The sequence below is a fragment of the Ceratotherium simum genome, chromosome 23, assembly GCF_057802395.1.
Source record: "Ceratotherium simum simum isolate JZ-2026a chromosome 23, ASM5780239v1, whole genome shotgun sequence".
NCBI classification, from domain to species: Eukaryota; Metazoa; Chordata; class Mammalia; order Perissodactyla; family Rhinocerotidae; genus Ceratotherium; species Ceratotherium simum.
In genome coordinates, this window is record NC_141922.1 from 10622099 (window position 1) to 10644270 (window position 22172).

At 42.0% G+C, this 22172-nt stretch overlaps 1 protein-coding gene across 1 annotated transcript in view; it reads left to right on the top strand.

The window, feature by feature from the left end:
* The first annotated feature begins 14001 nt into the window (after positions 1-14001).
* The window catches only part of DNAAF11 (dynein axonemal assembly factor 11), a 92375-nt gene continuing 84204 nt past the window's right edge, over positions 14002-22172 (top strand). The window contains exon 1 of the mRNA XM_014787951.2: positions 14002-14056. Coding sequence (XP_014643437.1) covers positions 14047-14056 — 10 coding nt within the window. The 5' untranslated portion in view covers positions 14002-14046. The remainder of the gene's footprint in view (positions 14057-22172) is intronic.

Genomic DNA, 22172 nt, shown 5'->3' on the forward strand with positions numbered 1-22172 from the left:
AGCTCCAAGAGGGCCAGGAATTCACCGAATCCCCAGTGGACAGAAGAGTGCCTGGCATATAGAAAGTACTCAGTAAGTAATTGTTTAATGAGAAGATGGCTGGGCATGACCCGCTGGAGAACTGGCGAGGAATGTGGTGTGGCTGGTGCAGAGAAAGAGGGCAGGAGGTCCATGGCTTGTGGCGGAAACAAAGACTGTGCCTGGATTTTCCAGGATGCCTCTTTATACCAGGCTCATTCTAATTTAGCTTTAGAAATTCTCTGATTTGATTATCTCATAGTACTGAGGGGAAGGGAATGCTTCTCTACTATTTCTGTCTCAGAGTCAACATAGAAACCCTAGAAGAGAGTTGTTCCTGAGAGGTGGCATTGCAAAGGAGAGGTAGCGTGGAGGAAGGGAGGAGTCAGAACACTTGGGTTCTCTTTAAGTGCTGTGTGGCTTTGGACAAATCACCTAACCTCTCTGAAGTTCAAGTTTCTCATGAGCAGAAATGGAGAGTATAAGGAGATAAAAGCTTCCTGTGGTCTATTATAAAATCTGAGATGGTTTGTAAATACTTACTCTTGTTTCACCCTCAGAACATCTCTGTGAGGTTGGTAGTGATTATTATTCTCATTTTATAGTTGAGGATCCAAGAGGGTAAGTTGCTCACCTGAGGTCAATTGCTAACCCCTGGGGAAGCCAAGAGTAGGGTCCCATATCCAGCTCCAAGTCCAGAATGTTTCCCACTCGCACGTCCCTGTCTACCTCTCTGGGCTGTTGTGATGATTAATTACAAATAATAAGCACAAGCATTCAACATTCTCTCCCAGACTCTTTGTATCTTGGAAATAGGGTAGGTATCCTCCTTGCTTCTCATGGCTGCTTCTGGATCTTTGCCCCTTCCCCCTCCCCCGAAACCTCTAGTTCTGGAGCTCATGCCATCAGACTGTGCCATATGCTGCATTTCTTGGTGTAGCCAACTACCGACTCCTCATTCCTTGAAGACTATAGCACCTCCTTAATTGTCACTCTCTCCATTATAGTTCCTGTCACTCTTCTTGGTGATTTCAATATACACACAGATATCGCCTCTCATACTCGGGCCACTTGGCATCTTTCTTGCTTTTATTTTTCCTTTTTGATTTTTTTTTAAAACAGCTTTGTTGAGTTATAATTTACATTCCATAAAATTCACTTGTTTCAAGTGTACAGTATAATTATTTTTAGTGGTTTTGCAGAATTGTGCAACCATCACTACAGTTCAATTTTAAAACATTTATATCACCCCAAAAATATCCCCCTGGCCTATTTGCAGTCACTTCTCATTTCCACCCCTCAGCTCCAGGAAACCTCTAACCTATTTTCTGTCTTTATAGATTTGTCTTTTCTAGACATTTCATATAAATGGAATCATACAATATGTGGCCTTCTGTGTCTGCATTCTTTCACTTAGCATAATAGTTTCAAGGTTCATCTATGTTGTAACACGAATCACTACTTCATTTCTTTTTATGGTAGACTAATATTCCATTTTATGGATATAGTACATTTTGTTTATCCATTCACCAATTGATGGACATTTGGGTTGTTTCCACTCTTCGGCTATTATGAATAATGCTGCTATGAAATTCATATACAAGTCTTTGTGGGGACATATGTCTTAATTTCTCCTGGGTAGATACCTAGAAATGGAATTGCTAGGTCACACGGTAAATTTGTGTTTAACAATTTTTGTGTGTGTGTGAGGAAGGTTAGCCCTGACCTAACATCTGTTGCCAATCCTCCACTTTTTGCTGAGGAAGACTGGCCCTGAGCTAACATCCGTGCCCATCTTCCTCTACTTTATATGGGACACCACCACAGCATGGCTTGATGAGTGGTGTGTAGGTCTGCATCCAGGATCCAAACCTGTGAACCCTAGGCTGCCGAAGGGGAGCGTGGGAACTTTTAACCACTACACCACTGGGCCAGCCCCTATGTTTAACATTTTAAGAACTGCCAAATTGTTTTCCAAAGTAGCTTCATCATTTTATATTCCCACCAGCACCATATGAGGGTTCCAGTTTCTCCACACCCATGCCGACACTTGATAATGTCTGTGTTTTTTATTGACAGACAGATAATGTCTGTCTTTTTTATTGTTACAGACATTGTCATTTTATTGACAGACATCGCCCTAATGTTTGTGAAGTGGCATCCACTGTCACTTGGATTTGTATTTCCCTGGTGGCTAATGATGTTGAGCATCTTTCATGTGCTTCTTGTCTAACCACTCACTTTTTTTTACCTCCTCTGTCCTTATAATCTTGTCTTCCACCTTAAATCAGTCACATACTTTCACAATCAAATCCCGGACCTTGTCTTTACCTCTCTCATAATTTCAATTTTCAACATTTCGCTCTCAACCATCACTGTCTTTCCAGCTCACTACCTCTTCAACTCTAATAATTTTTGAGCACTATTGGGATCAAATTCTATTGATCCTAACATCTTTTCACTGTCTCTCATCCTCTATCATGTCTTCATTTTTGTTCTTCATCTTAGGTTCCATGCGCTATTATTAAAGTCATTCCCCTGCACCTCTTTTTGTTCATTGCACTTTCCTGGTAAAACCACAACTCTGGATGCACCCAACGCTATATCTATTATGGAACTTTATCCACACACTGAATGTAGCTTGAGAAAAAATACACAATCAGGCCTTTCTTTATCTTTTTTTGGCTTGAGGAAGATTAGCCCTGAGCTAACATCTGTGAAATCTTTCCTCCACTTTATACTTGGGTCACTGTCACAGCATGGCTGATGAGTGGTGTAGGTCTGCACCCAGGATCCGAACCCGTGAACCCAGGCTGCCAAAGCGGAGCATGCCGAACTTAACCACTATGCCACGGGGCTGGCCCCAGTGAGGCTTCTCTTTAAATTCATGACCACAAACCTCACGGTGTGTTTGGTGCTGTCTGGCAATCATCTTACCCATCCTATGTATTCACTCTCCCATTCCTCAGGTGACTATTTCATACCTTGTCCTTTCTCCTCAAACCTTCAGGACATCCTCTCCATGTCTCATTCTTACCTGATGTCCTTGCTTCCTATTTTGCAGAGAAAATAGAAACAGTTATGAAGACACGACTAGCCATTGGCACCACAGCTATCCACCCACAAGCATCTGTTCCTATTCTTCTTCCTTCCTGTTCTATGGATAGAAAGTCTTGGCTACTGTCTATGGCTAACTCACTACTCATGCACTGCAACCCACCCCCTCTCATCTATTCATGGATATCGCCCCAGGAATTGCCTGTCTTCTACAGCAGCAGTATGCCACCATGCTGTAATAACACCTGTCTGAATTAGGCCCTTTTTCAATTCCACATCCCTTATAACTATTCTCCTCCTCCATTTCTCTGCTCTCAGTAGCAGCAAAATTCCCTGGTAGATTTGTCTTCTGTACTAATTTGTCTCTGATTCTTCTCCTCCAAGTTTTTCTTGAATCCACCCCGATCAGGATTTCTCTTCTACCATCCACCATAGCAGCCCCTAGCAGTTGTTGCAGTCAAAGCTGCAACAACCTTCAGTGTTGCTAAATCCAATGGTCAATTCTTAGGCCTCGTTGGACTTGATCTGAGCAGCATTTGATATAGTTAGTCACTCCCACCTGCTTGAAGAATTTTTCTTACTTCGGTCTTCCTCCTCACTGGTTTTATGTCTCCCTTGCTAATTCTTTCACATTTTGCCAACTTTTAAATTTTGGAGTATGCCCAGGCTTCTCTGTCTAAATTCACTCCCAGAGTGGTCTCATCCATGTGCATGAGTATAAACACCTCTGTAAACCATGACCACTCCAGACTGGACCTCTGATCCAGGTTCATATACACAATTGCTCTCTCAAAAATTTCCACCTAGATGTTTAAAACATATGTCAAATTTAACACGTCCAAAACAGAGCTCCTAATCCCCACCTCCTCCAAATCTGCCCTTCCACTCTCTTCACTAACTTTGTTAATGGAAATGCCATCTTTTCAGTTTTCCAAATGACTTCGGGAGTCATCCTTGACTCCTATATTAGTTTGCTAGAGATACTGTAACAAAGTACCACAATCTGGGTGGCTTAAATGGCAGAAATTTATTTTCTCACAGTTCTAGAGGCTAGAAGTCTGAGATCAAGGTGTCAGTAGATTTGGTTTCTCCTGAGGCCCGTGAGGGAAGGATCCGTTTCAAGCTTGTAGATGGCTCTCTTTTCCCTGCATCTTCACATGGTCTTCCCTCTGTACGTGCTGGGTCCACCGCATTTGGAATAACACCCTGTCCCCTTACAAGGTCCCACGTGATTATTTGCCTCCTTCCTATCCCTAACATTTCCTCTTTGCTAATCTGCCCCAACATACTTGCTGCATTTTTCTTTTCCTTTAGCAAGCCAAGCTCTCCCCACTCTGAGAGCTTTTGCTTTTCTCTCCCCTGGGAAAAAATCTCCCCTTAACTCTTCACATAGGTGGCTCCTTCTCATGCTCAAGTCTCACCCCAAATGTGACCTACTTTGACTACCCAAAGTAGCCCTCCTCCAAACTTATTCTATCACCCCATTTCTCTTTCATAGCCTATATCACACATCTGTAATTGTCTTGTGTAGTATTTGTTTACTTGTTTACCGTCTGTCTCCTCTTATGAGTATATAAGTTCTCAGATGGTCAAAACCTTTTCAATCTTGGTTACCACTCTACCTCCAGTCCTAGGGGATCAATACATCCTTGCTGGAAGAAACAATGAGTAAATGGGTTAATGAGACCCTCTCATGCCCACCCAGATTAGGTATCTTTACACCAACTACATCATACTTTTGAAACAATTATTTGGATACACATGTATGCGTGCACACACACACATACACACACTCACACACACATTCAGGTAGGAGACAGGGCAAGCGGAAGGTAAGATTAAAAACAGAGTTTGGAATAGACAGTGTCTGTCTTCTTTGTTCGTGTAAACAAAGCCTTGAAAATACCACTTTTCTCCAAGCTGAAATGAGAAGCTATGAATTCTAGAAGATTTTGTGGGTAAGGCCTCTCTCTGCCTTCGGACAAATGGTGCCCAGCCGAGCTGCGTGACATGGAAGGTGAGATCATTTTCAGCAGCTGCCACCAAACTTGAAAACAGTTGATTGATATGACAAAGTCTTTTCACAAAGAACATAAATCAAAGGAGATGACTGACAGTGAAGTAAACATTTTAGAACTAGAGTAATTAGGAATATATTAGCAATTAAAATAAACTTATTATCATTAGCAAAATTGGCAGCTACTTGCAATTTCCCCAGGGGCCTCATTTCAAGTTTATCCTTGTAGATTATATTAAGGCAGGATTCATGTTTTTGGAGAGACAGTTTTAATTTTTGTGGATTTCATTTTCTCACATCCTTGTCCACAGTTAGTAGACATCAGTGGTTCTCAAATAATAATCTTGTGGATCTCAGGTTTTCTATGAGCTGGACCCAGGTGTTCTAACACTAAAAGTGAACAAAGCTGTTGTTTACCCAGTTCTCAGAGAAAATTAAATTAGTGGATACCATTTTTTATGTTTTTGTCTTATAATTTTTTTTAGGACTTCAGCACCTGCTATCACTTGTCTTCCAGGAAGTGCTAGAAAATGACAAAACTCCTGAGCTTGAAGCAAATAAATACACTAATCAAAGAAAAACCTTGGTCACCAGCCTTCTGAGATCCATAGCATCTTCCTTCAGTGGAAACGTGTGCTGATGGATGAGACCTTTTGGATAGTAACAGAGACAGGATTGAATCCTCCATCTCCTTTGTTTCCTCTATACCCTTGGGCTCCTGCTCAAGGTTCCCACTCATAGGGCAGGCACCTTCTAGCATCACAGTACATTGAAGTTGTATCAGTTAGGGTTCTTTGTTGCTAGTAATGAAAACTGACCCTGGCAATAGAACCAAAAGGGTGAAAGAATATTGGGGAGCTCACATAACTGATAGGAAGCTGGGGAGGTGCATAATAAAGAATTCGGCCTTGCCCAAACAGGTCTGGCTTTTGCCCCCAGCTTCTAGGAGGTAATCTATAGTCTTTGTTTCACTGGGTGGTCTCGATTACAGTGGTTAGTCTAACCAGTGGCTGCACCCAGGTAGTATTAGGGTGGGGCTGTCTGCCACTAGAAAGCTCAACAATGTAACTCGAAAGTTGCAGGAGATTTGGGTCACACCCAAAGTTGACCAGGGTGTGCGATTAACCACGTTGTTAATCTCAGTACCAGTTGACCTAGAGACTGAGATTAATGACATGGACAATTAATCAATCAATCACGCCTACGTAATAAGGCCCAAATAAAAACTCTGGGCACTGAAGCTCAGGTGAGATTTCCTTGTGGGCAGTACTTCGTATGTTTGGGCACACATCAGTGCTGGGAGAGGAATGTGGCCAGACTCCATGGGGAGAGAACAACTAAAGCTCCACATTTGGAACTCTCCTGGGCTCTGCACTATGTGTCTCTTCCTTTGGTTGATATTAATCTGCATCCTTTCCCTGTAATAAACTATAACTGTAAGTATAACAGCTTTCAGTGAGCTCTGTGAGTCCTTCTATCGAACTGTCAAGACTGAGGGTGGTTTGGGGAACCACCAAACTTGAAGTTGGTGTCAGATGTGAGGGAGGCCTTGTATGGAGATGGTGCCCTCTAAACTTTATAGTTGGCCTTCACAATTTGTAGTGGGGTACCAACATTTGCGATGGGCAGGAACTAGAGGTGCTCTAGAGTGCAAAGAAGCTAGAAGCAGGAAGTGGAACAACCATCTTCCAGGCAAAATTGTCTGGCCAGGATGTCGCTATGACCTTCCTACCCACCCTGTCCACAGATCTTAAGAGAAGGTCCACAAACTGGGGCCATGGGCCCCATACTGGCTGTTTTTCAGAAGTGGGAGAAAAATAGTAGGGGTAACTTTGGCTTTTAACTGGCACCTGGAATTGCCCTCTAACAAGACCCAGAGGAGTAGATGCTTGGCACCCAAACATGACAAATGTCCACTTCAAAAGTAAGGCTACGGGAGGCAGTCAATATGAGCAAGATTCTACTCTGTGTTAGAGATGCTCTACTCTGAAGAATCTGGAAGGCTTAAGGTTCCTCCCACTGAGGCTGGGGAGGATTCAGAAACAGCAGATTCCCCAGGGGCATGGCAGGATGGAGCTGGAAGGCTGTGGGGAAGGCTGGGCTGTGGGGCAAATAAGGAAACAGCTCAAGAGGCCAGAAAGGGGAAGGGCATACAGGTGCCCATCTGAGAGAGGCTGACCTCAGGTGAAATGAAAGAAATATTTTATTCTATCTTCTGGATTCTGAGTGCAATTGTGACCTGCCACTAGTAAGATTGTGTTCTTCATGGCAGTGACTCACTGGGTCTGAACCCTTGCCCTTGGTTGTTGTGGGGATATAATGCAAGGGTTACCCAAACAGATGTGTAATAATCTGCTCTGACAGTAAAGGGTTTAAGTTTAATTAATGGGCTTTAATGCACATGGCAGTATTTTATGCTGTTCTGCTTTTCAGGTGAGAATTATTGGTCTAGTTACACAGGAAGAGAATTTGTAGTTATGGAATTTTAGACTAAGGAAGGACTCTGGAGAACTATAGTGGGAGTCAGGGAGGCAGGTTGATCTGTGCACACAGAGGATGGGTCTCAGCAGCCTTGGAGGAGCCAGGGGGAGAATTTAGCTCAGTGGTTTTCAAACTTCTGCAAGTTTCCCAGGAAATGGGCATCTAATATCGAACAAAATCAAATGCTATTCTTTTCCCAGGTCCACATAGACAAATAACTGATTGAACTGTCTTGGTTCACCTCAGGTTGGTGCTCAGGGCCGTTGGCACCTGCTTCAACCTGAGAAGATCCTCTTTTACATGCCTCATGTATTAAGATTTGAACAGAGGACTTAGGCTGCTAAAACAATGCTTAGAAACCAAGGTATCAAGTTTCCCACATAAATGAAGCATCTCCTACTACAGAATCCTACACAGATAAATTAAACATATTTGAATCAACAAGTTGTGGTTAATTAAACACAATTAGATCATCCTATTAAACATAGTAGTGGAAGGGACTCTTTGACCCTTTGAATCTGGGTTGTGTTTCTAACCACTACAACCAACAGAGTACAAGGGAAGGGACTTGTCCACTTCCCACAGCCTTCAGTTCCACCATTCAGTTATCTCTTGCTGTATTAAAATTACTCTCAAACTTAAAGCAACTCTTTTAATATATCTCATGATTCTGTGGGGCAGGAATTCCAGCAGGGATCAGCTGGGTCATTCTCTTGTTCCATGTGGCATTGACTGAGGTCAGTCACTCAGCAACATTCAGAGATGGATGGGCTGGTTTAGAGAGGCCAAGACAGCATCACTCAATATCTGGCATGTGGGCAGGGAGGGCTGGAAGGCTTGGGCTTGGCTAGAGGGGGCACCTACACTTGCCTTCTCCAGCATGGTGGCCTCAGAGTAGTCAGACTTCTTAGGTGGTGGCTCAAGACTCCAAAAGTCAGTGTTCAGCAAAGTGGAAGCTTCATAGATTTTTATGAACTGGCTCTGCAAATCACATAGTGTCTCTTGCTTTGTACTTTATTGGTTGAAGTGGTCAGAAGCATGCCCAGATTCAAGGGAAGGGGCATGGACACCACCTTTCAATGGGAGGAATGTAAAATAATTTGTAGAGATGTGTGTTTAAAGTCTTTACTTCCACCATTGGAAAATCCTGTTTTTTGAAGAGCTTTTTCTAACATTGGAATTAAATTTCCCTCGTTATCTTCAAGTCATTGGTTGTACTCAGGCCTTAGGAAGCATTTTTTCATCCTTTTTTCATGTAGCAATCCTTTGAGTACCTAAAGACAACTCTTGCTTTGCCATCTCTTCTCTGAAATAACCTCGTGGCCCTCCATATTTCTTCACACATGATAAAAATTGAGATGTATCAAGCACTGACTATGGGCAAACACTTTACACATTATCTCTTCTAAATTTTGCTAAAACCCAATCAAGTAGGCACTTTAACTTTTCCCATTTTACAGATGAAGAAACTGAGATACAATGAGGTTCAGTAATTTGTTTAAGGCCCCGGAACTTGAGCCTTCAGTGGTGGAGTAGAACATCCTGGTTCCTCTCCTCTAAGTATATTCAAATTAGTAGCAGTCCTTCCTAAAATGTCAACTCCTGCTTTTATTAAACAAATGGAGATGAGCAGAAGTTTGGAGGTGTTAAAGTAATTAAACAAGGAGACCATTAGACTGAGGAGCTCTAATGTCTTGGCAGCCTGTAACCAAAACCAAAGCCAGAGTCAATTCCTGTAAATTCCTCAAGGTTAAGAAATTGAGACCTAAGAACAACCTATCACAAACAGCCAACTAGGCTTTCTCAAATAAGGCAACTGCTCAGCTACAGCCAATCAAATAATTTCCTTGCTTTGCTTCCCATCTTCTCTATAAAAGCCTCTCTCTAGCCCCTGGCCGTGGAGCACTCCTCACAACTCTCAGGTTGGCGCTGCCTGATTCAAATTGATGTTTGCTCAAATAAACTCTTGAATTTTAATGTGCCTCAGTTTATCTTTAAACAGAGGAAAACAATCATTTTATGCTTGCTTTTGAGATGTGTTTTTCTACTTCCATTTGATTATTGGAGTGTCTGATGTTTGGGGGACTCGAATCCAATAACACAAATTCATACCCATAGATGTGGGTCAAGGAAGCCCTGGAAAATTACCTAGTTGTCCTATTCCCCCCTCCTCTCATTTCTTGCCTTCAGTCTACCAGCCAGGAGAAGTCATCCCTCAGATAGGTACAGCAGACCAGCTTAAATTATGCTGCCCACCTCCAATCTCCCCGAAGGCAAGCAAAGCAGTTAAGTTTGATTTTCTCAGACCTTTTTCCTTGGGTTGATACAAAGTAGACAGAGTTTCTTCATCTATAAAATGGGGATAATAATAGTACCTACTTTTTAGAGTCACCATATATGGAAGTGATTATTTTGTTTTCAAAATATGAGTAATTAACCCTTACTGAGTGCTTCCTACATGGTCAGTAGAAGGGTTTTACATATGTTGTCTCAATTACTCCTCACAGTGCCTGGCAGATGGAAGGCACTTGATCAGTATTTGTTAGTGGAAAGAGGAGGAAAGGAAGGAAGGAAGGAAGGAAGGAAGGAAGAAAGTGAGGGAGGGAGGGAGGGAAGAGGGAGGGAGGGAGGAAAGAGGGAGGGAGGTAAGGAAGGAAGGAAGGAAGGAAGCGAGGGAGGGAGGGAGGTAAGGAAGGAAAGAAGGAAGGAAGGAAGGAAGGAAGGGAAATTGTAGAGGTGCTGATAAACTTGGGAGCTTGGTTTATGTGTCATAAAATTGTAATGAGGAAACTCTTCTGAAGGAAAATTAAGGCAAAGTACAATGGAATTGTAACCATGATATTAGTTACACATCACAAAAATACTAAATTATGTATAATAATGAAAATAATAAGAACCAAATAGCCTTCTAGGTCAATGTCCCTGGAATTTATCAGCACAAAAGAAGGAGGAGGACTATTTTGCTGTTACTGGAATTAAAAAAAAAAAAAAAATCCCTCTTCAAGATTTACTTCTACTTATACACACAAAATGTTGCAACAGTTTACCAGGAAGCACCGCTCATCTTGTTATATTTCCAAGAGCCAAAGAAATGAGTCTATTTTGAATAATGATTTGCATAAACAGACACACACCATGAGTCTTTAAACTATCATATTCAGTTGGAGTGAAATGAACTTGACTTCACTTGGAGCTTTCAAGTTGTGATTTATTTCCCAATTTCCCTTCCTGTCAGTAGACTGGAACAATCACAGTACATTGTACACCTGTCCTTCATGCCCCAGATGTCTTCTGTTTCTAAGAAACACAGTGACTGGGATGATGGTTTGAGGAAGGACACAGCATAACCAGCCCAGGCTGGCCCATGACAAATTATGAAGTAGATATTCCTAGTTTCCCTGGGTTATCACCCAAGGCTCTTCTCTGTTCCACCAGAGTGGTAGAACAATCTGTCAAGACTCTGCTCCCAGAAGGAGCTCTTATCCTAGATTTTGGTGAAAAAGTTCCAAGATGAGGAAGTGTCCAATGACTAGAAGAATGGGCCACACTTGTTGGGTAGCCTGTTAGATCCCCTTAAAACACGGACACCTCAGTGGTGATCCTACTTAAGTCATGAGACGTGGTCCTCACATCCTGGACAGCCAATCTTTTGGAGAGATTGGCTCAAGGACTCCTTCATTCAATCATTCAACAAATATTTATTGGGCACCTAATAAGTGTCAGGAATTGTGCTGAGAGCTAGGATTCGGAAATGAAAAACAAACTCCCTCCCTGCCCTCAAGTAGATTTCAGTCTAGAAAATGATGCAGTATAGAGTAAGGTTTGGGCACAAAATCCTGGATCCACTATACCCTAGTAATATAATCTCACTTGGCCTCAGTTTCCTTATCTGTAATATGTAGATGATAACATTGCCTACCTCCAAGGGTTGATGTGAGAATTAATTAACACTTTCAAAGAACTTGGGCAGTGTTGAGCACACAGTGCTTAAAAATGCCTTAGAGATTTTTATCTGGTAGAATGACATCTCCATTGTTTGTTCACTTATGTATGAATAAATAGAATACTTCAGTTCTAGAAACCTTAAGTTTCACAGGAAAAATTCAAGGCTCATTTAACAACTAGAGAGTTTAAGAGTGAGGTTGAGAATTCAACAGTGAGTTTGCTGAAGGTGAGGCTAGAAGTGCAGAGCCAACATATCAGACACCTGGGTTGCAATTGCTCTTGAGAAATTTTGGAGTCCTGGATTGTCTCCTTCATGTCTCTTCTGACTCAGGGGCTGAGATCCTTTATACCAGGCCTGACTTCATGTCTCTGTCAGCTTAGAAACTAACCTTTCTACCTGGAATACCCCCTGGTACCAGCTTCCGGCCAGAAGCTAGATAATTTTTAGCCTTGATGAATCCTTTGCTGTCAAAATGCACAAGTTCAAGCACAGGCATATTTGCTAAACTAGCCTGCTGCTCATGGCATGTCATTTCTGACATGAATAATCAGACACCAGCACACTGACTTCTCAGTGGCACAGCCATAGGTGATTGCCTATAACATTATCTTCATGTGGAAATGGGGAAGTTTTAGCTCTGGAAGGTGCAGTCATCTGTCCACTGCCATAGTGATACATCTGTGGATTTGAACCAGATCTTCAAAGCCAGAGGTCACACTCTTCACCCCACACTGTCTTGCTTCTGAAAAATAGTGAAATGATGAGAACCAGACTTTTGGGTAGGAGCAGATGTTACCTAAATTTATAGTTTGAGTGGCTTTTGGAGTCTCCTTGGAACTCCAAATATTTCTCCCACTGTCCCCACAATGGAAGTGCCACACAGTGCCTGAAATCTGACCATTCCAGATCAGTTCCTTTGGCCCTCTGGCATTTAAGGTCTCCATTACCCTTGATCTAATTTCTCAGGCTTACTGTTCAAAAATGCCCTTTACGCAATTGTCTCCATTGCTAAACTGGTTAGCTTCTCCTTCGTTCTGCCTTGTTTGGCTTTCCTGCCTCTCTGCCTCAGTTCATGCTCTTGTCTCCACCTGGCAAACCCTAATAACTGTCCACAGTAATAACTGCCCACAGTAAATGCTTAACAGGTGTCTGCTGAAAGAATACATTTCTTTGCACTCAATATTGTTCTATGAATCTTCTTTTTAAATGCAAACATAGTACACACACCAAAATAAGAAGCATGCACGTCATATTGTTTTCTATGACAGGGATGGGAGAAGTTTTTTTAGTCTTTACATATTGCACTTTTTTTTTGCAAATAGGGTAGAGGGTAATAATTTGTAATAATAATACATTAAAAATAAAACAAATCTTGGGAGGTGTAATACATTAAAGCACTAACGTCTGAACATCCAAGAATGAATGAGTTTATTGACGTCCTTCCTAGTCCAGAATGGAGGTAAAGCACATTGGGCACTTTTGGAGAGAGGCCTGGGGAAATGCAAGGGGAGTAGTGGGAGCTGTAGGAGAGACACTTCCTATACTTTACAATTAAGAAAGTGGTGGGTTGGGGCCAGCCGGGTTGCATAGTGGTTAAGTCCGCGTGCTCTGGATCCCAGGCGTTGATCTACACACTGCTTGTCAAGCCATGCTGTGGCAGAGTCCCATATATAAAGTGGAGGAAGATGGACAGGGATGTTAGCCTAGGGCCAATCTTCCTCAGCAAAAAGAGGAGAATTGGCAACAGATGTTAGTTCAGGGCTAATCTTCCTCACACACACAAAAGGAAAGTGATGAGTAGGGAAAATTGACTGAGAGGATAATTTGTGGTGGTTTTGGAAAACTTGTTGGCAGGAAGTTGGTGTTGGGCGGTGACTTTAAAGAGATGGAATCTAACAATGACAACTAACCTTTATATTGAGCTGATGTTTTTAAAAAAGCATCTTTCACTCAAATTATCTCATTAAAGCGTCACAAAGATCCTGCCAGGTTATTATTATTACTCATCTTACAGGGGTGGAAACGGAGGCTAAGGAAGTTTAAGGTCACACCGCTAGTGAATGAAAGGTGGGTCAAATTCAGATCTCCCCACTCGAAGGTGTTAAATAAAACACAAAAAGCGGAAAAAAAGTAAAGGGTTGGCTAAGAGGCACGTCTAGGAGGCAGCTCCCATCAGGAAATAAGAGCGCCCTGTGGGTCTTTTGTTTAGTCTGGCCAGTCGATTTGGGGAAAGGAAAGCAGTCTGCAGAAAGTCGAGAGTGGGGACGCGGAAGACGACTAGGTCTGAGTCGGCGAGAGCCCCTACCTCCTTCGGGGAGCCCCTCCACCGCGGAGTCCCGCCTCCTTGCTCCCCCCCCCCCCGAGCGCAGGAAACGCGGCGCCGCCTGGTCCCGCGCGGCCGCCGTAGAGTCCCCGTTGCCATGGTTCCCGAGTCCGGTGGGGACGCGCAGAGGCGTGATCGGGAAGCCTGAGCTGAGTCCTCCGGGTTGGGGTCGAGCTTCCGGGGCCCACGAACCCGAGAGGCGCCATGGGCCGGAGTAAGCGCCCCCTTCCACCTCTGCCCTCGATCTTCCCCCTTCTAGGCGTCATCCTGTGTCCGCGGGACCCTCGGCGTCAGCTCCGAGACCACCGCCGCGGACCCCGGCCCTTCGCGGTTTGCCAAGCCTGGCGGGGCAGCCCGGCCTCTGCAGGCTCAGGCTCCTCATCCCTTAAATGGGGTGGGCGTGGGGGTGGGGGTGGACGAGAAAGCATCGGACTTGATGAAAGCGGGTGGTGGAAGTCAGATACCCGGGGTCCGGCGCTCGCGCCTCCTCGCTTGCTGTGTGGTGGTGGGCTAGTCCCTGTCTCGGAGCTGCAGCCTTCAGATCCTTTCGGGAAGGCAGCGCAGCCGACCCCGAGCCTGCCTCCTCCACCTCCTACCTATGAGACTGTGAGTGAGTGACTCACCCCTTTGGCTAAGCCTCCTCTCTCCAAAACGGAGACCATAATAGTTTTGTTTTACAGACATAGTGAGTGTTGTGAAAGTATTTGTTTAAATTACACCAAGAGAATGTGCACAGTGATAGGATTAACAGTTATTTATATTAGATTGAACCATTTAAATAAATCGAACCATTCCGATACCAACACTGTTTTTGACCTCCCCAAATGACAATTTTGTACAGTCCAACTTGTGAAAGTGTCGTAATTAACATTTTAAATCCAGAGTCTGGGCTAGATGATGGGGTTTCTGCCCTGGAAGAGCTGACAGTCTGGTGGTGGAGGGTGGATTTGTGAATGTCAAAGCCCCATTCCTAAACCAGTTACTGCTGTTTCCTCTGACACTCTTCTGTAAAACAATAAACAAAAAATTAGACAAACAGTAGTAAAAAATTAAATGCAAATTTTGTTTCTATCCTATGACCCACCCAATTTACTCGCAGATATTACCAAGGAAAAATGAAAACACGTGTCCACACAAAGACTTGTGTGTGAATGTTTAGAGCAACTGCTTTCTTAGTAGCTGAAACAAATGGAAACAACCCAAATATTCTTCAACGTGTGTTAATGGATTAACAAATTGTGGGCTCACTGTAAGCTACCGATGGGCTTGACTCCATTTATTACCTGGCCCTCACATATCCCCATTCTAATAAGAATATTTTCACAATGCGTTGTGTTTCCATGTGTTAATGTCAACTCAAACTCTGTCCAGGAGGCCTCACTATGTTTTGGTATTCCCTGTCTCCCAGTGTACTGTTACACAAATGGCCTTCAGTCCTTTTGGAAAGGATTGGAGGACTCGTGGCCGTGTACTCTTGTTATGATATTGCAGAGACCTTCCTCTTAGGGATCTAGCCTCTCTTTTTGTCAGTGGGTTATCAGATAAAATACAGGACACCCAGTATTTTTATTTGCTAAATCTGGAAACCCTAGTTTCAAGTCCAAAAACTGGCTAAGGTCTGGACGCAGGGCAAGAAATTGTGAATTTTTATTGAGATGATTGTCCTTAGCCTTCTGGTCATCAATCCCTGTTGTATTTTGATTGTAGAGGTTGTGTAGTTCTAGTACCTTTGTTGGCTGCCCATCTATATTGTCCTTAGGAATGTCATGTTCTGTGAACCATTTCCATAGCTCTCCATGGGTAAGACCTCCACTGGCTGTCACTCCAGTCTTGTCCCTCATTATAAAACGTCTATCCACCTAACTTCTGAAGATAAGTGCTGCTACCTGTCTTCATTGTTATGGGGGTCGGTCATCCCCATTTCTATCAGTTAGCCCAGGTCTGTAATAGCAGCCCCTGGGGTCAGCCCTGGCCGCCAGAGGAGAACCACCACGGAACTTTTTAGTGATGCTGGTGCCCTTTTCACTAGCACATTCATTACTGCTTTAGAAAATGGCGTGACCTCTGGGCCCTCCTTGGGACATAATTATCGACTAGGTTTCCAGACTTACATAGTATAGCCACTCTATCATATACACTTCTGTGAGCCTTTTATTCACTTCTTCCATTGTTTGCCACAGAAATTTTGGTATTTCTACCTCATATAACACAGATTATCACTTTTTCCATGCTTCTTGGCACCATCCTAGCAGCGTGTTTGCAACACCTCCCAGAGTCCTTGAAGCTCTTTATCTCCCTAGGGAGTCTTCTCAAATTAAAAGTCTCTTTTATCTGACTTCATGTTCCTCCCTCCTTGATTCAACACCCATAGGATCCATTCCCACATGTGCACTTCTGCCTCATGCTGGTGTCAATTGGTTAGGACCTGCACCTCCTTCAAGATAGAGTCCCTTTCTTCCCTTATCAGGCCCAGCACATTCCTGGCCGGATAATGTTGTGACTTAAATGTAGTTGTTGACCAAGTTGCTGGGAGGGCACGTGCATGCAGGTCCTGAGAGGATCTCCTGTCCTGCACAGGGGAATCCTAGTCCTTGATGGGAAGGAAGGAGCCGTTTCTGCATGCTCTGAGGGCTTAGGGATTGAGGATTTTGGCATGGATCAACCCAGATTTACCTATCCCTTTTGTCAGGGTCCCATTCTTTCCAACTAGTGCTCTGACCTTTGCATGGCTGACCTGCCTAGACCGAGAGTTTAACTTTCTTTGTAGCTCTGCTTCTCTTTTATTTAACAACTTTACATTGAAATATAATTTACATACAAGAAACTGCACATATTTAGAGTGTACAGTTTGATGTGTTTTGACATATGAATACACCCATGAAACCATCACCACAATTAGGATAACGAACACATCCATCATCCCCAAAGTTTCCTTGTGCCCCTTTGTAATCCCTCCTTTCCACCTCTCAACCATCCCTGAGCAACCACAAATCTCTTTTCTGTCACCACAGATTAGTTTGCATTTTTTAGAATTTTATATAAGTGGAATCATACAATATACTTTTTTTTTTAGTTTGGTTTCTTTCCAAATAATTATTTTGAGCTCCATCTATGTTGTGTGTTATCAATAGTTTATTCCTTTTTATTGCTGAGTGGTTTTGCCTTGTATAGATATACTACAATTTGTTAATCCATTTACCTGTTGATGGACCTTTGGGTTGTTTCTAGTTTGGGGCTAATACAAATAAATCTGTAATGTGCATTTTGTATACATCTCTTTGTATGGACATATGCTTTTTTTTCTTCTGGGTAAATACCTGGGACTGGTTCATGTGGTAGGTTTATGCTTATCTTTTAAAAAGACTGTCCAACTGTTTTCCAGAGTGGTTGTACCATTTTACGTTCTCATTGGAAGTGTATGAGAATCCTCACCATCCTCCGCATCCTCACCAACGCTTGGTATAGTCAGTCTTGTTTATTTTAGCCATTCTAGTAGATGTTTAGTGTATCTCATTGTGGTTTTAATTTGCATTTTCTTAATGATTAAGCATATTGAGTATGTTTTTATGTGCTTGTCATCCATATATCTTCTTTGGTGAAGTGTCTGTTCAAATATTTTGCCTATTTTTTATATTGATTTGTTTGTTTTCTTATCACTAATTAAGAGTTCTTTATATTTTCTGGGTATGTCCTTTATCAGATATGTGATTTACAAATATTTTCTCTCTGTATATGGCTTGTATTTTCCTATCCTTTAACAGTGTTTTTCAAAGAGCAGAAGTTTAAAGTTTTGAAGCCCAATTTATTCTTTTGTAGATTTTGCTTTCAGTGTCATGTCCAAGAAATCTTTGCCTAGCCCAAGTTCACATAGTTTTTTCTATTGTGTTTTTTTTCCTGGAAGTTTTATAATTTTAGGCTTTACATTATTCTATCATCCATTTGACTCAGTTTTTGAAGGTGATGTGAAGTGTGGATTAAAGTTCTTTTTTGTAAATATGGAAATCCAGTAGCACCAGCAACATTTCTGGAAGACCATGCTTTCTCCATTGAATTGCCATTGCACCTCTCGATAAATCAGTTGTCCGTATATGTATGGATCTGTTTTTGGACTATCTTTTCTGATTTATTGGTCTATTTATCTGTCTTTATGCCAATACCATGCTGTCTTGATTACGGTAGCTTTATAATAAATCTTGAAATCAGGTAGTATTAGTTGTCCAAATTTATTGTTCCCTTTCAAAGTTGTTTTGGCTATTCTAGATCCTTTGCATTTCTATTTGAATTTTAGTATCATCCTGTCAATTTGTACAAAAACGGCTGCTGGGATTTTGACTGGGATTGTGTTAAATCTGTGTTAAATCTTTGGGGAGAATGGACATCTTAACAATATTGAATCTTCTGACCCACGAACAAGATCTATATCTCCATTTGTTTAGGTCTTTTAAAATATATCTCTGCAGTGTTTTTTATAGTTTTCAATGGGTGGACCTTGCACATATTTGTCAAATTTATCCGGAAGTATTTTGTATTTTGATGCCATTGTAAATGGTATTAGTATACAGGCATATACTTGATTTTTTTTCATATAGATTTTTTATCCTGCAACTTACTAAACTCTGTTATTCGTTCTAGTAGCTCTTTATGTAGAGTCCATTGGTTGTTCTCCATAGACAATCATGTCATCTGCAAAGAGAGATAATTCTACTTCTTCCTTTACTATCTGGATGCCATTTATTTCTTTTTCTTGCCTTTTTGCTAGAACTGTCAGTAGAATGTTGAAGTGGTGAGAACAAATATCCTTGCCTTTTTCCTGATCTTAGGGGAAAGGATTCAGTCTTCGTCCGCTAAGTATGATGTTAGTTGTAGGCCTTTTATAGATGCCCTGTATCAAGTTGGGTCAGTTCCCTTCTATTCCTAGTTTGCTGCAAGTTGTTTTTTTTTTTTTTAATCAGGAATGCATATTGGATTTGTCAAATGCATTTTCTGCATCTACTGATATTATCTTTTTTTTTTTGGTGTCTTATTATTGTGTATTCCATGGATTTGTGAATGTTACACCAACCTTGCATACATGGGATAAACCCCACTTAGTTATGATGTATTATTCTTTTATGATATTGTTGGATTTGATTTGCTAAGAGTTTATTTAGAATTTTTGCATCTGTGTTCATGAGAGACATTGGTCTGTAGTTTTCTTTTCTTGTAATCTATTTGTCTGGTTTTGGACTCAGAGTCATACCGGTCTTCTAGAATGTCTTAGGAAGTATTCTTCTTCTTATATTTTCTAGAAGAGTTTGTGTATATTGGGTATTATTTTTCCTTCAATGTTTGGTAGAATTTATCAGTGGAAACATCAGTGCTATAGTTTTCTTTGTGGGAAGGTTTTTAACTACACGTCCAATTACTTTAGTAGATATAGGCTGTTCAGTTTATCTATGTCTTTTGGAGTGAGCTTTGGTAGTTTATGTCTTTTAAGGAATTTTCCCATTTACTCTAAGTTCTTGAATTTATTAGCATAAAGTTATTTATATTACTCCCTTATTATCCTTTTAGTATCTGTACAGTCTATATGATGTCACTCTCTCATTCCTGATATCGGCAATTTATGTCTTCTTTCTTTCTTACTGATGAGTCTGGCTAGAAGTCTACCAATTTTATTTCCTTGAAGAATTTTTATTGATTTTTCTCTGTTGTTTTTCTGTTTTCCGTTTCATTGAATTCTGGTATAATCTTTATTATTTGCTTTCTTCTGCTTACTTTGGGTTTAATTTGTTCTTTTTCTAGTTTCTTAAAGATGAAGCTGATGTTCAGACCTTTTTTCTTTCTTACTATAGGCATTTAGTGTTATAAATTTCCATCCAAGTTATGTTTTAGCCATATCCCACACATTTTGATATGCTTTTTTTTCATTTTTTATTCTGTTCAAAATACTTTCTAATTTCCCTTTGATCTTCTAATGTCCGATTTTTTTTTTTAAACATTACTTTCATATATTTTGTCTGGGTTTTAGTTGTTTTAGGCTGGAGGTTAAATCCTGTCCCTATGACTCCATCGTGTCTGGAACCCGAAGTCTCTGCTACTCTTAGATTAATCCCTGGTCCTGGTTCTCAGCCCTTTCTACCTCTGGTTTCAAGAAGAAAACCTCCTTATATGCTACCCATGTAGTACTCTGGTTTTCACACTTAGCTTTTTATTTTTTTGGTGAGGAAGATCAACCCTGAGCTAACATCCATGCCAACCCTCTTCTTTTTGCCAAGGAAGACCAGCCCTGGGCTAACATCCATGCCCATCTTCCTCCACTTTATATGGGATGCCGCCACAGCATGGCTTGACAAGCGGTGCGTTGGTGCGTGCCCGGGATCTGAACCAGCGAACCCTCAGGCCACCGAAGCGGAGTGCGCTCTCTTAACCGCTGCACCACCGGGCCGGCCCTCACATTTAGCTTTAACGTCTGATTAGTCACTCTCAGCCTTTCCTTATCAATTGTGCTTAACAGCAGCCACCCAATACAATAGTCCTTTAAGTTACCATTTCCCCCATCTTCCTCTAATGCCTGATATGTCACAGTTACTAGTGCATTCCTTTCCGTTAGTATCCCATTTGCTATAGATTGAATGTTGGCGTCCCCTCAAAATTCATATGTTGAAATCTTAACCCTCAAGGTGATTAGGAGGTGAGGCCTTTGGGAGGTGATTAGGTCATAAGGGCAGAGCCCTCCTGATTGGGATTATTGCCCTTATGAAAGAGGCCCCAGAGACCTGGCTTGCTCCTTCCACCATGTGAGATTACCACCAGTGGGGAATGGACTCTCACCAGACACTGAATCTGCTGGTGCTACGATCTTGGATTTCCCACCTCCACAACTGTGAGAAAGAAATGTCTGTTGTTTATAATCCACCCAGTTTATGGTATTTTTGTTATAGTATTCTCAACGGACTGAGATACCATTTATTTTCAATAACAGTGCGAGTGTTAAACATCACACAGCCACCTTGTGCTGGACACTGTCTGTGCTCCACCCGCCGCCTGTGATGGTTTCCTCTTTGCCACTCAGGCAGCAGGATCCGACTCCAAAGTCCCGTCTTAGCATCTGCTTTCCTGCACCACTTCTGCTATCAGCTCTTCCAGGCTGGTTCCCCAGGAAGCAGACCTTCAGATGGAGATTGGTGTGCGGGAGGCTTACTAGGGAGTGTTATTGGAGTGAGCAGAGAAGAAAGCAAGAATGGCAGAGAGGGGAGTTGGGCTGTGATGCATCTTAACAAGGGCCTTAGCCAACCAACCTGGAAACTTGGAAGGAGCTCTAAATTTGGAATAACCCTCTCATTTTCCCAAGTTGGGGTGAGAGGGCTGGGCCTTTCTAGCCCCACATCAACCAGTCATTGGACATGGGCTTCCCTGGGAAGGGGCATGACCTTGGTGGAGGTGTCTCTTCAGCTGAGGTGACTTCTGAAGAAGGTGGGCAGCTGAGGGCTGTCTGCTGGCAGAGCTCCCTGCAGCTAGAGGACCTAATCCTTCAGTTTCGAAGGGGGAACTGGGCAGCACATCAGAGCATCCACGCTTAGCCTGGAGTGCCCTTTCCTCATTTGTTTATCTGGCAGCTATCTACTCACATTTCAAGATTCAGCTCAGGCTGCTTGTCCATGATGCCTCTTTTGACCTCGCTGCTGTCACTTAGTAGCACTGATAACTCCCTCCTTTGTACCCATTGTACTTTCTGTATATTTCTCTCATTACCCCATAGCGCTTTATCCGTGTTTGTTAATAGCACTCTCTACGTAAATAGCCCCTAACAGTATCATTGGATTAGGGTACAGTATGGCTACCAATGCTCATTATGATGACCCTGAGTCCATAAAAAACAGGCAGGGCAAATTAGTAATCCTATTTTTAAAAGTTTCCATTGAAAACAATAAAAGAAAAAAAAGTTTAGATGCTACAAGAGGTAACCTTCACCTATTTGTAACCCCTTCATTTCTATTAAATCTCAATTTCATGTATGTATCTGCTAAGTCTTTCAAGATGTTTAAAAATTCTGAAAAATCTGCCATAAACATATATTATTGATTTTTTCCTAATCTAGCGAGAAATAGAGGGCTGTTTATGAAACATGATATAAAGCCTTAGAAGGAATGAACACTAAATTGTTGGTTTTGGGAATTTCTAGAACTCTGCTCAATACACTGAAAAGCTTTGTAGGAGCAAACAGCATGACAACCTCCCGTATTCCAGAAACCTTCTCCTCTGCCCTTTGCACCGCTACCCGACAAAGTCATCTTATTGACACTCCCTCTAGTTATCGAGAACCCAATCATAGTGAGGAATTGAAAAGA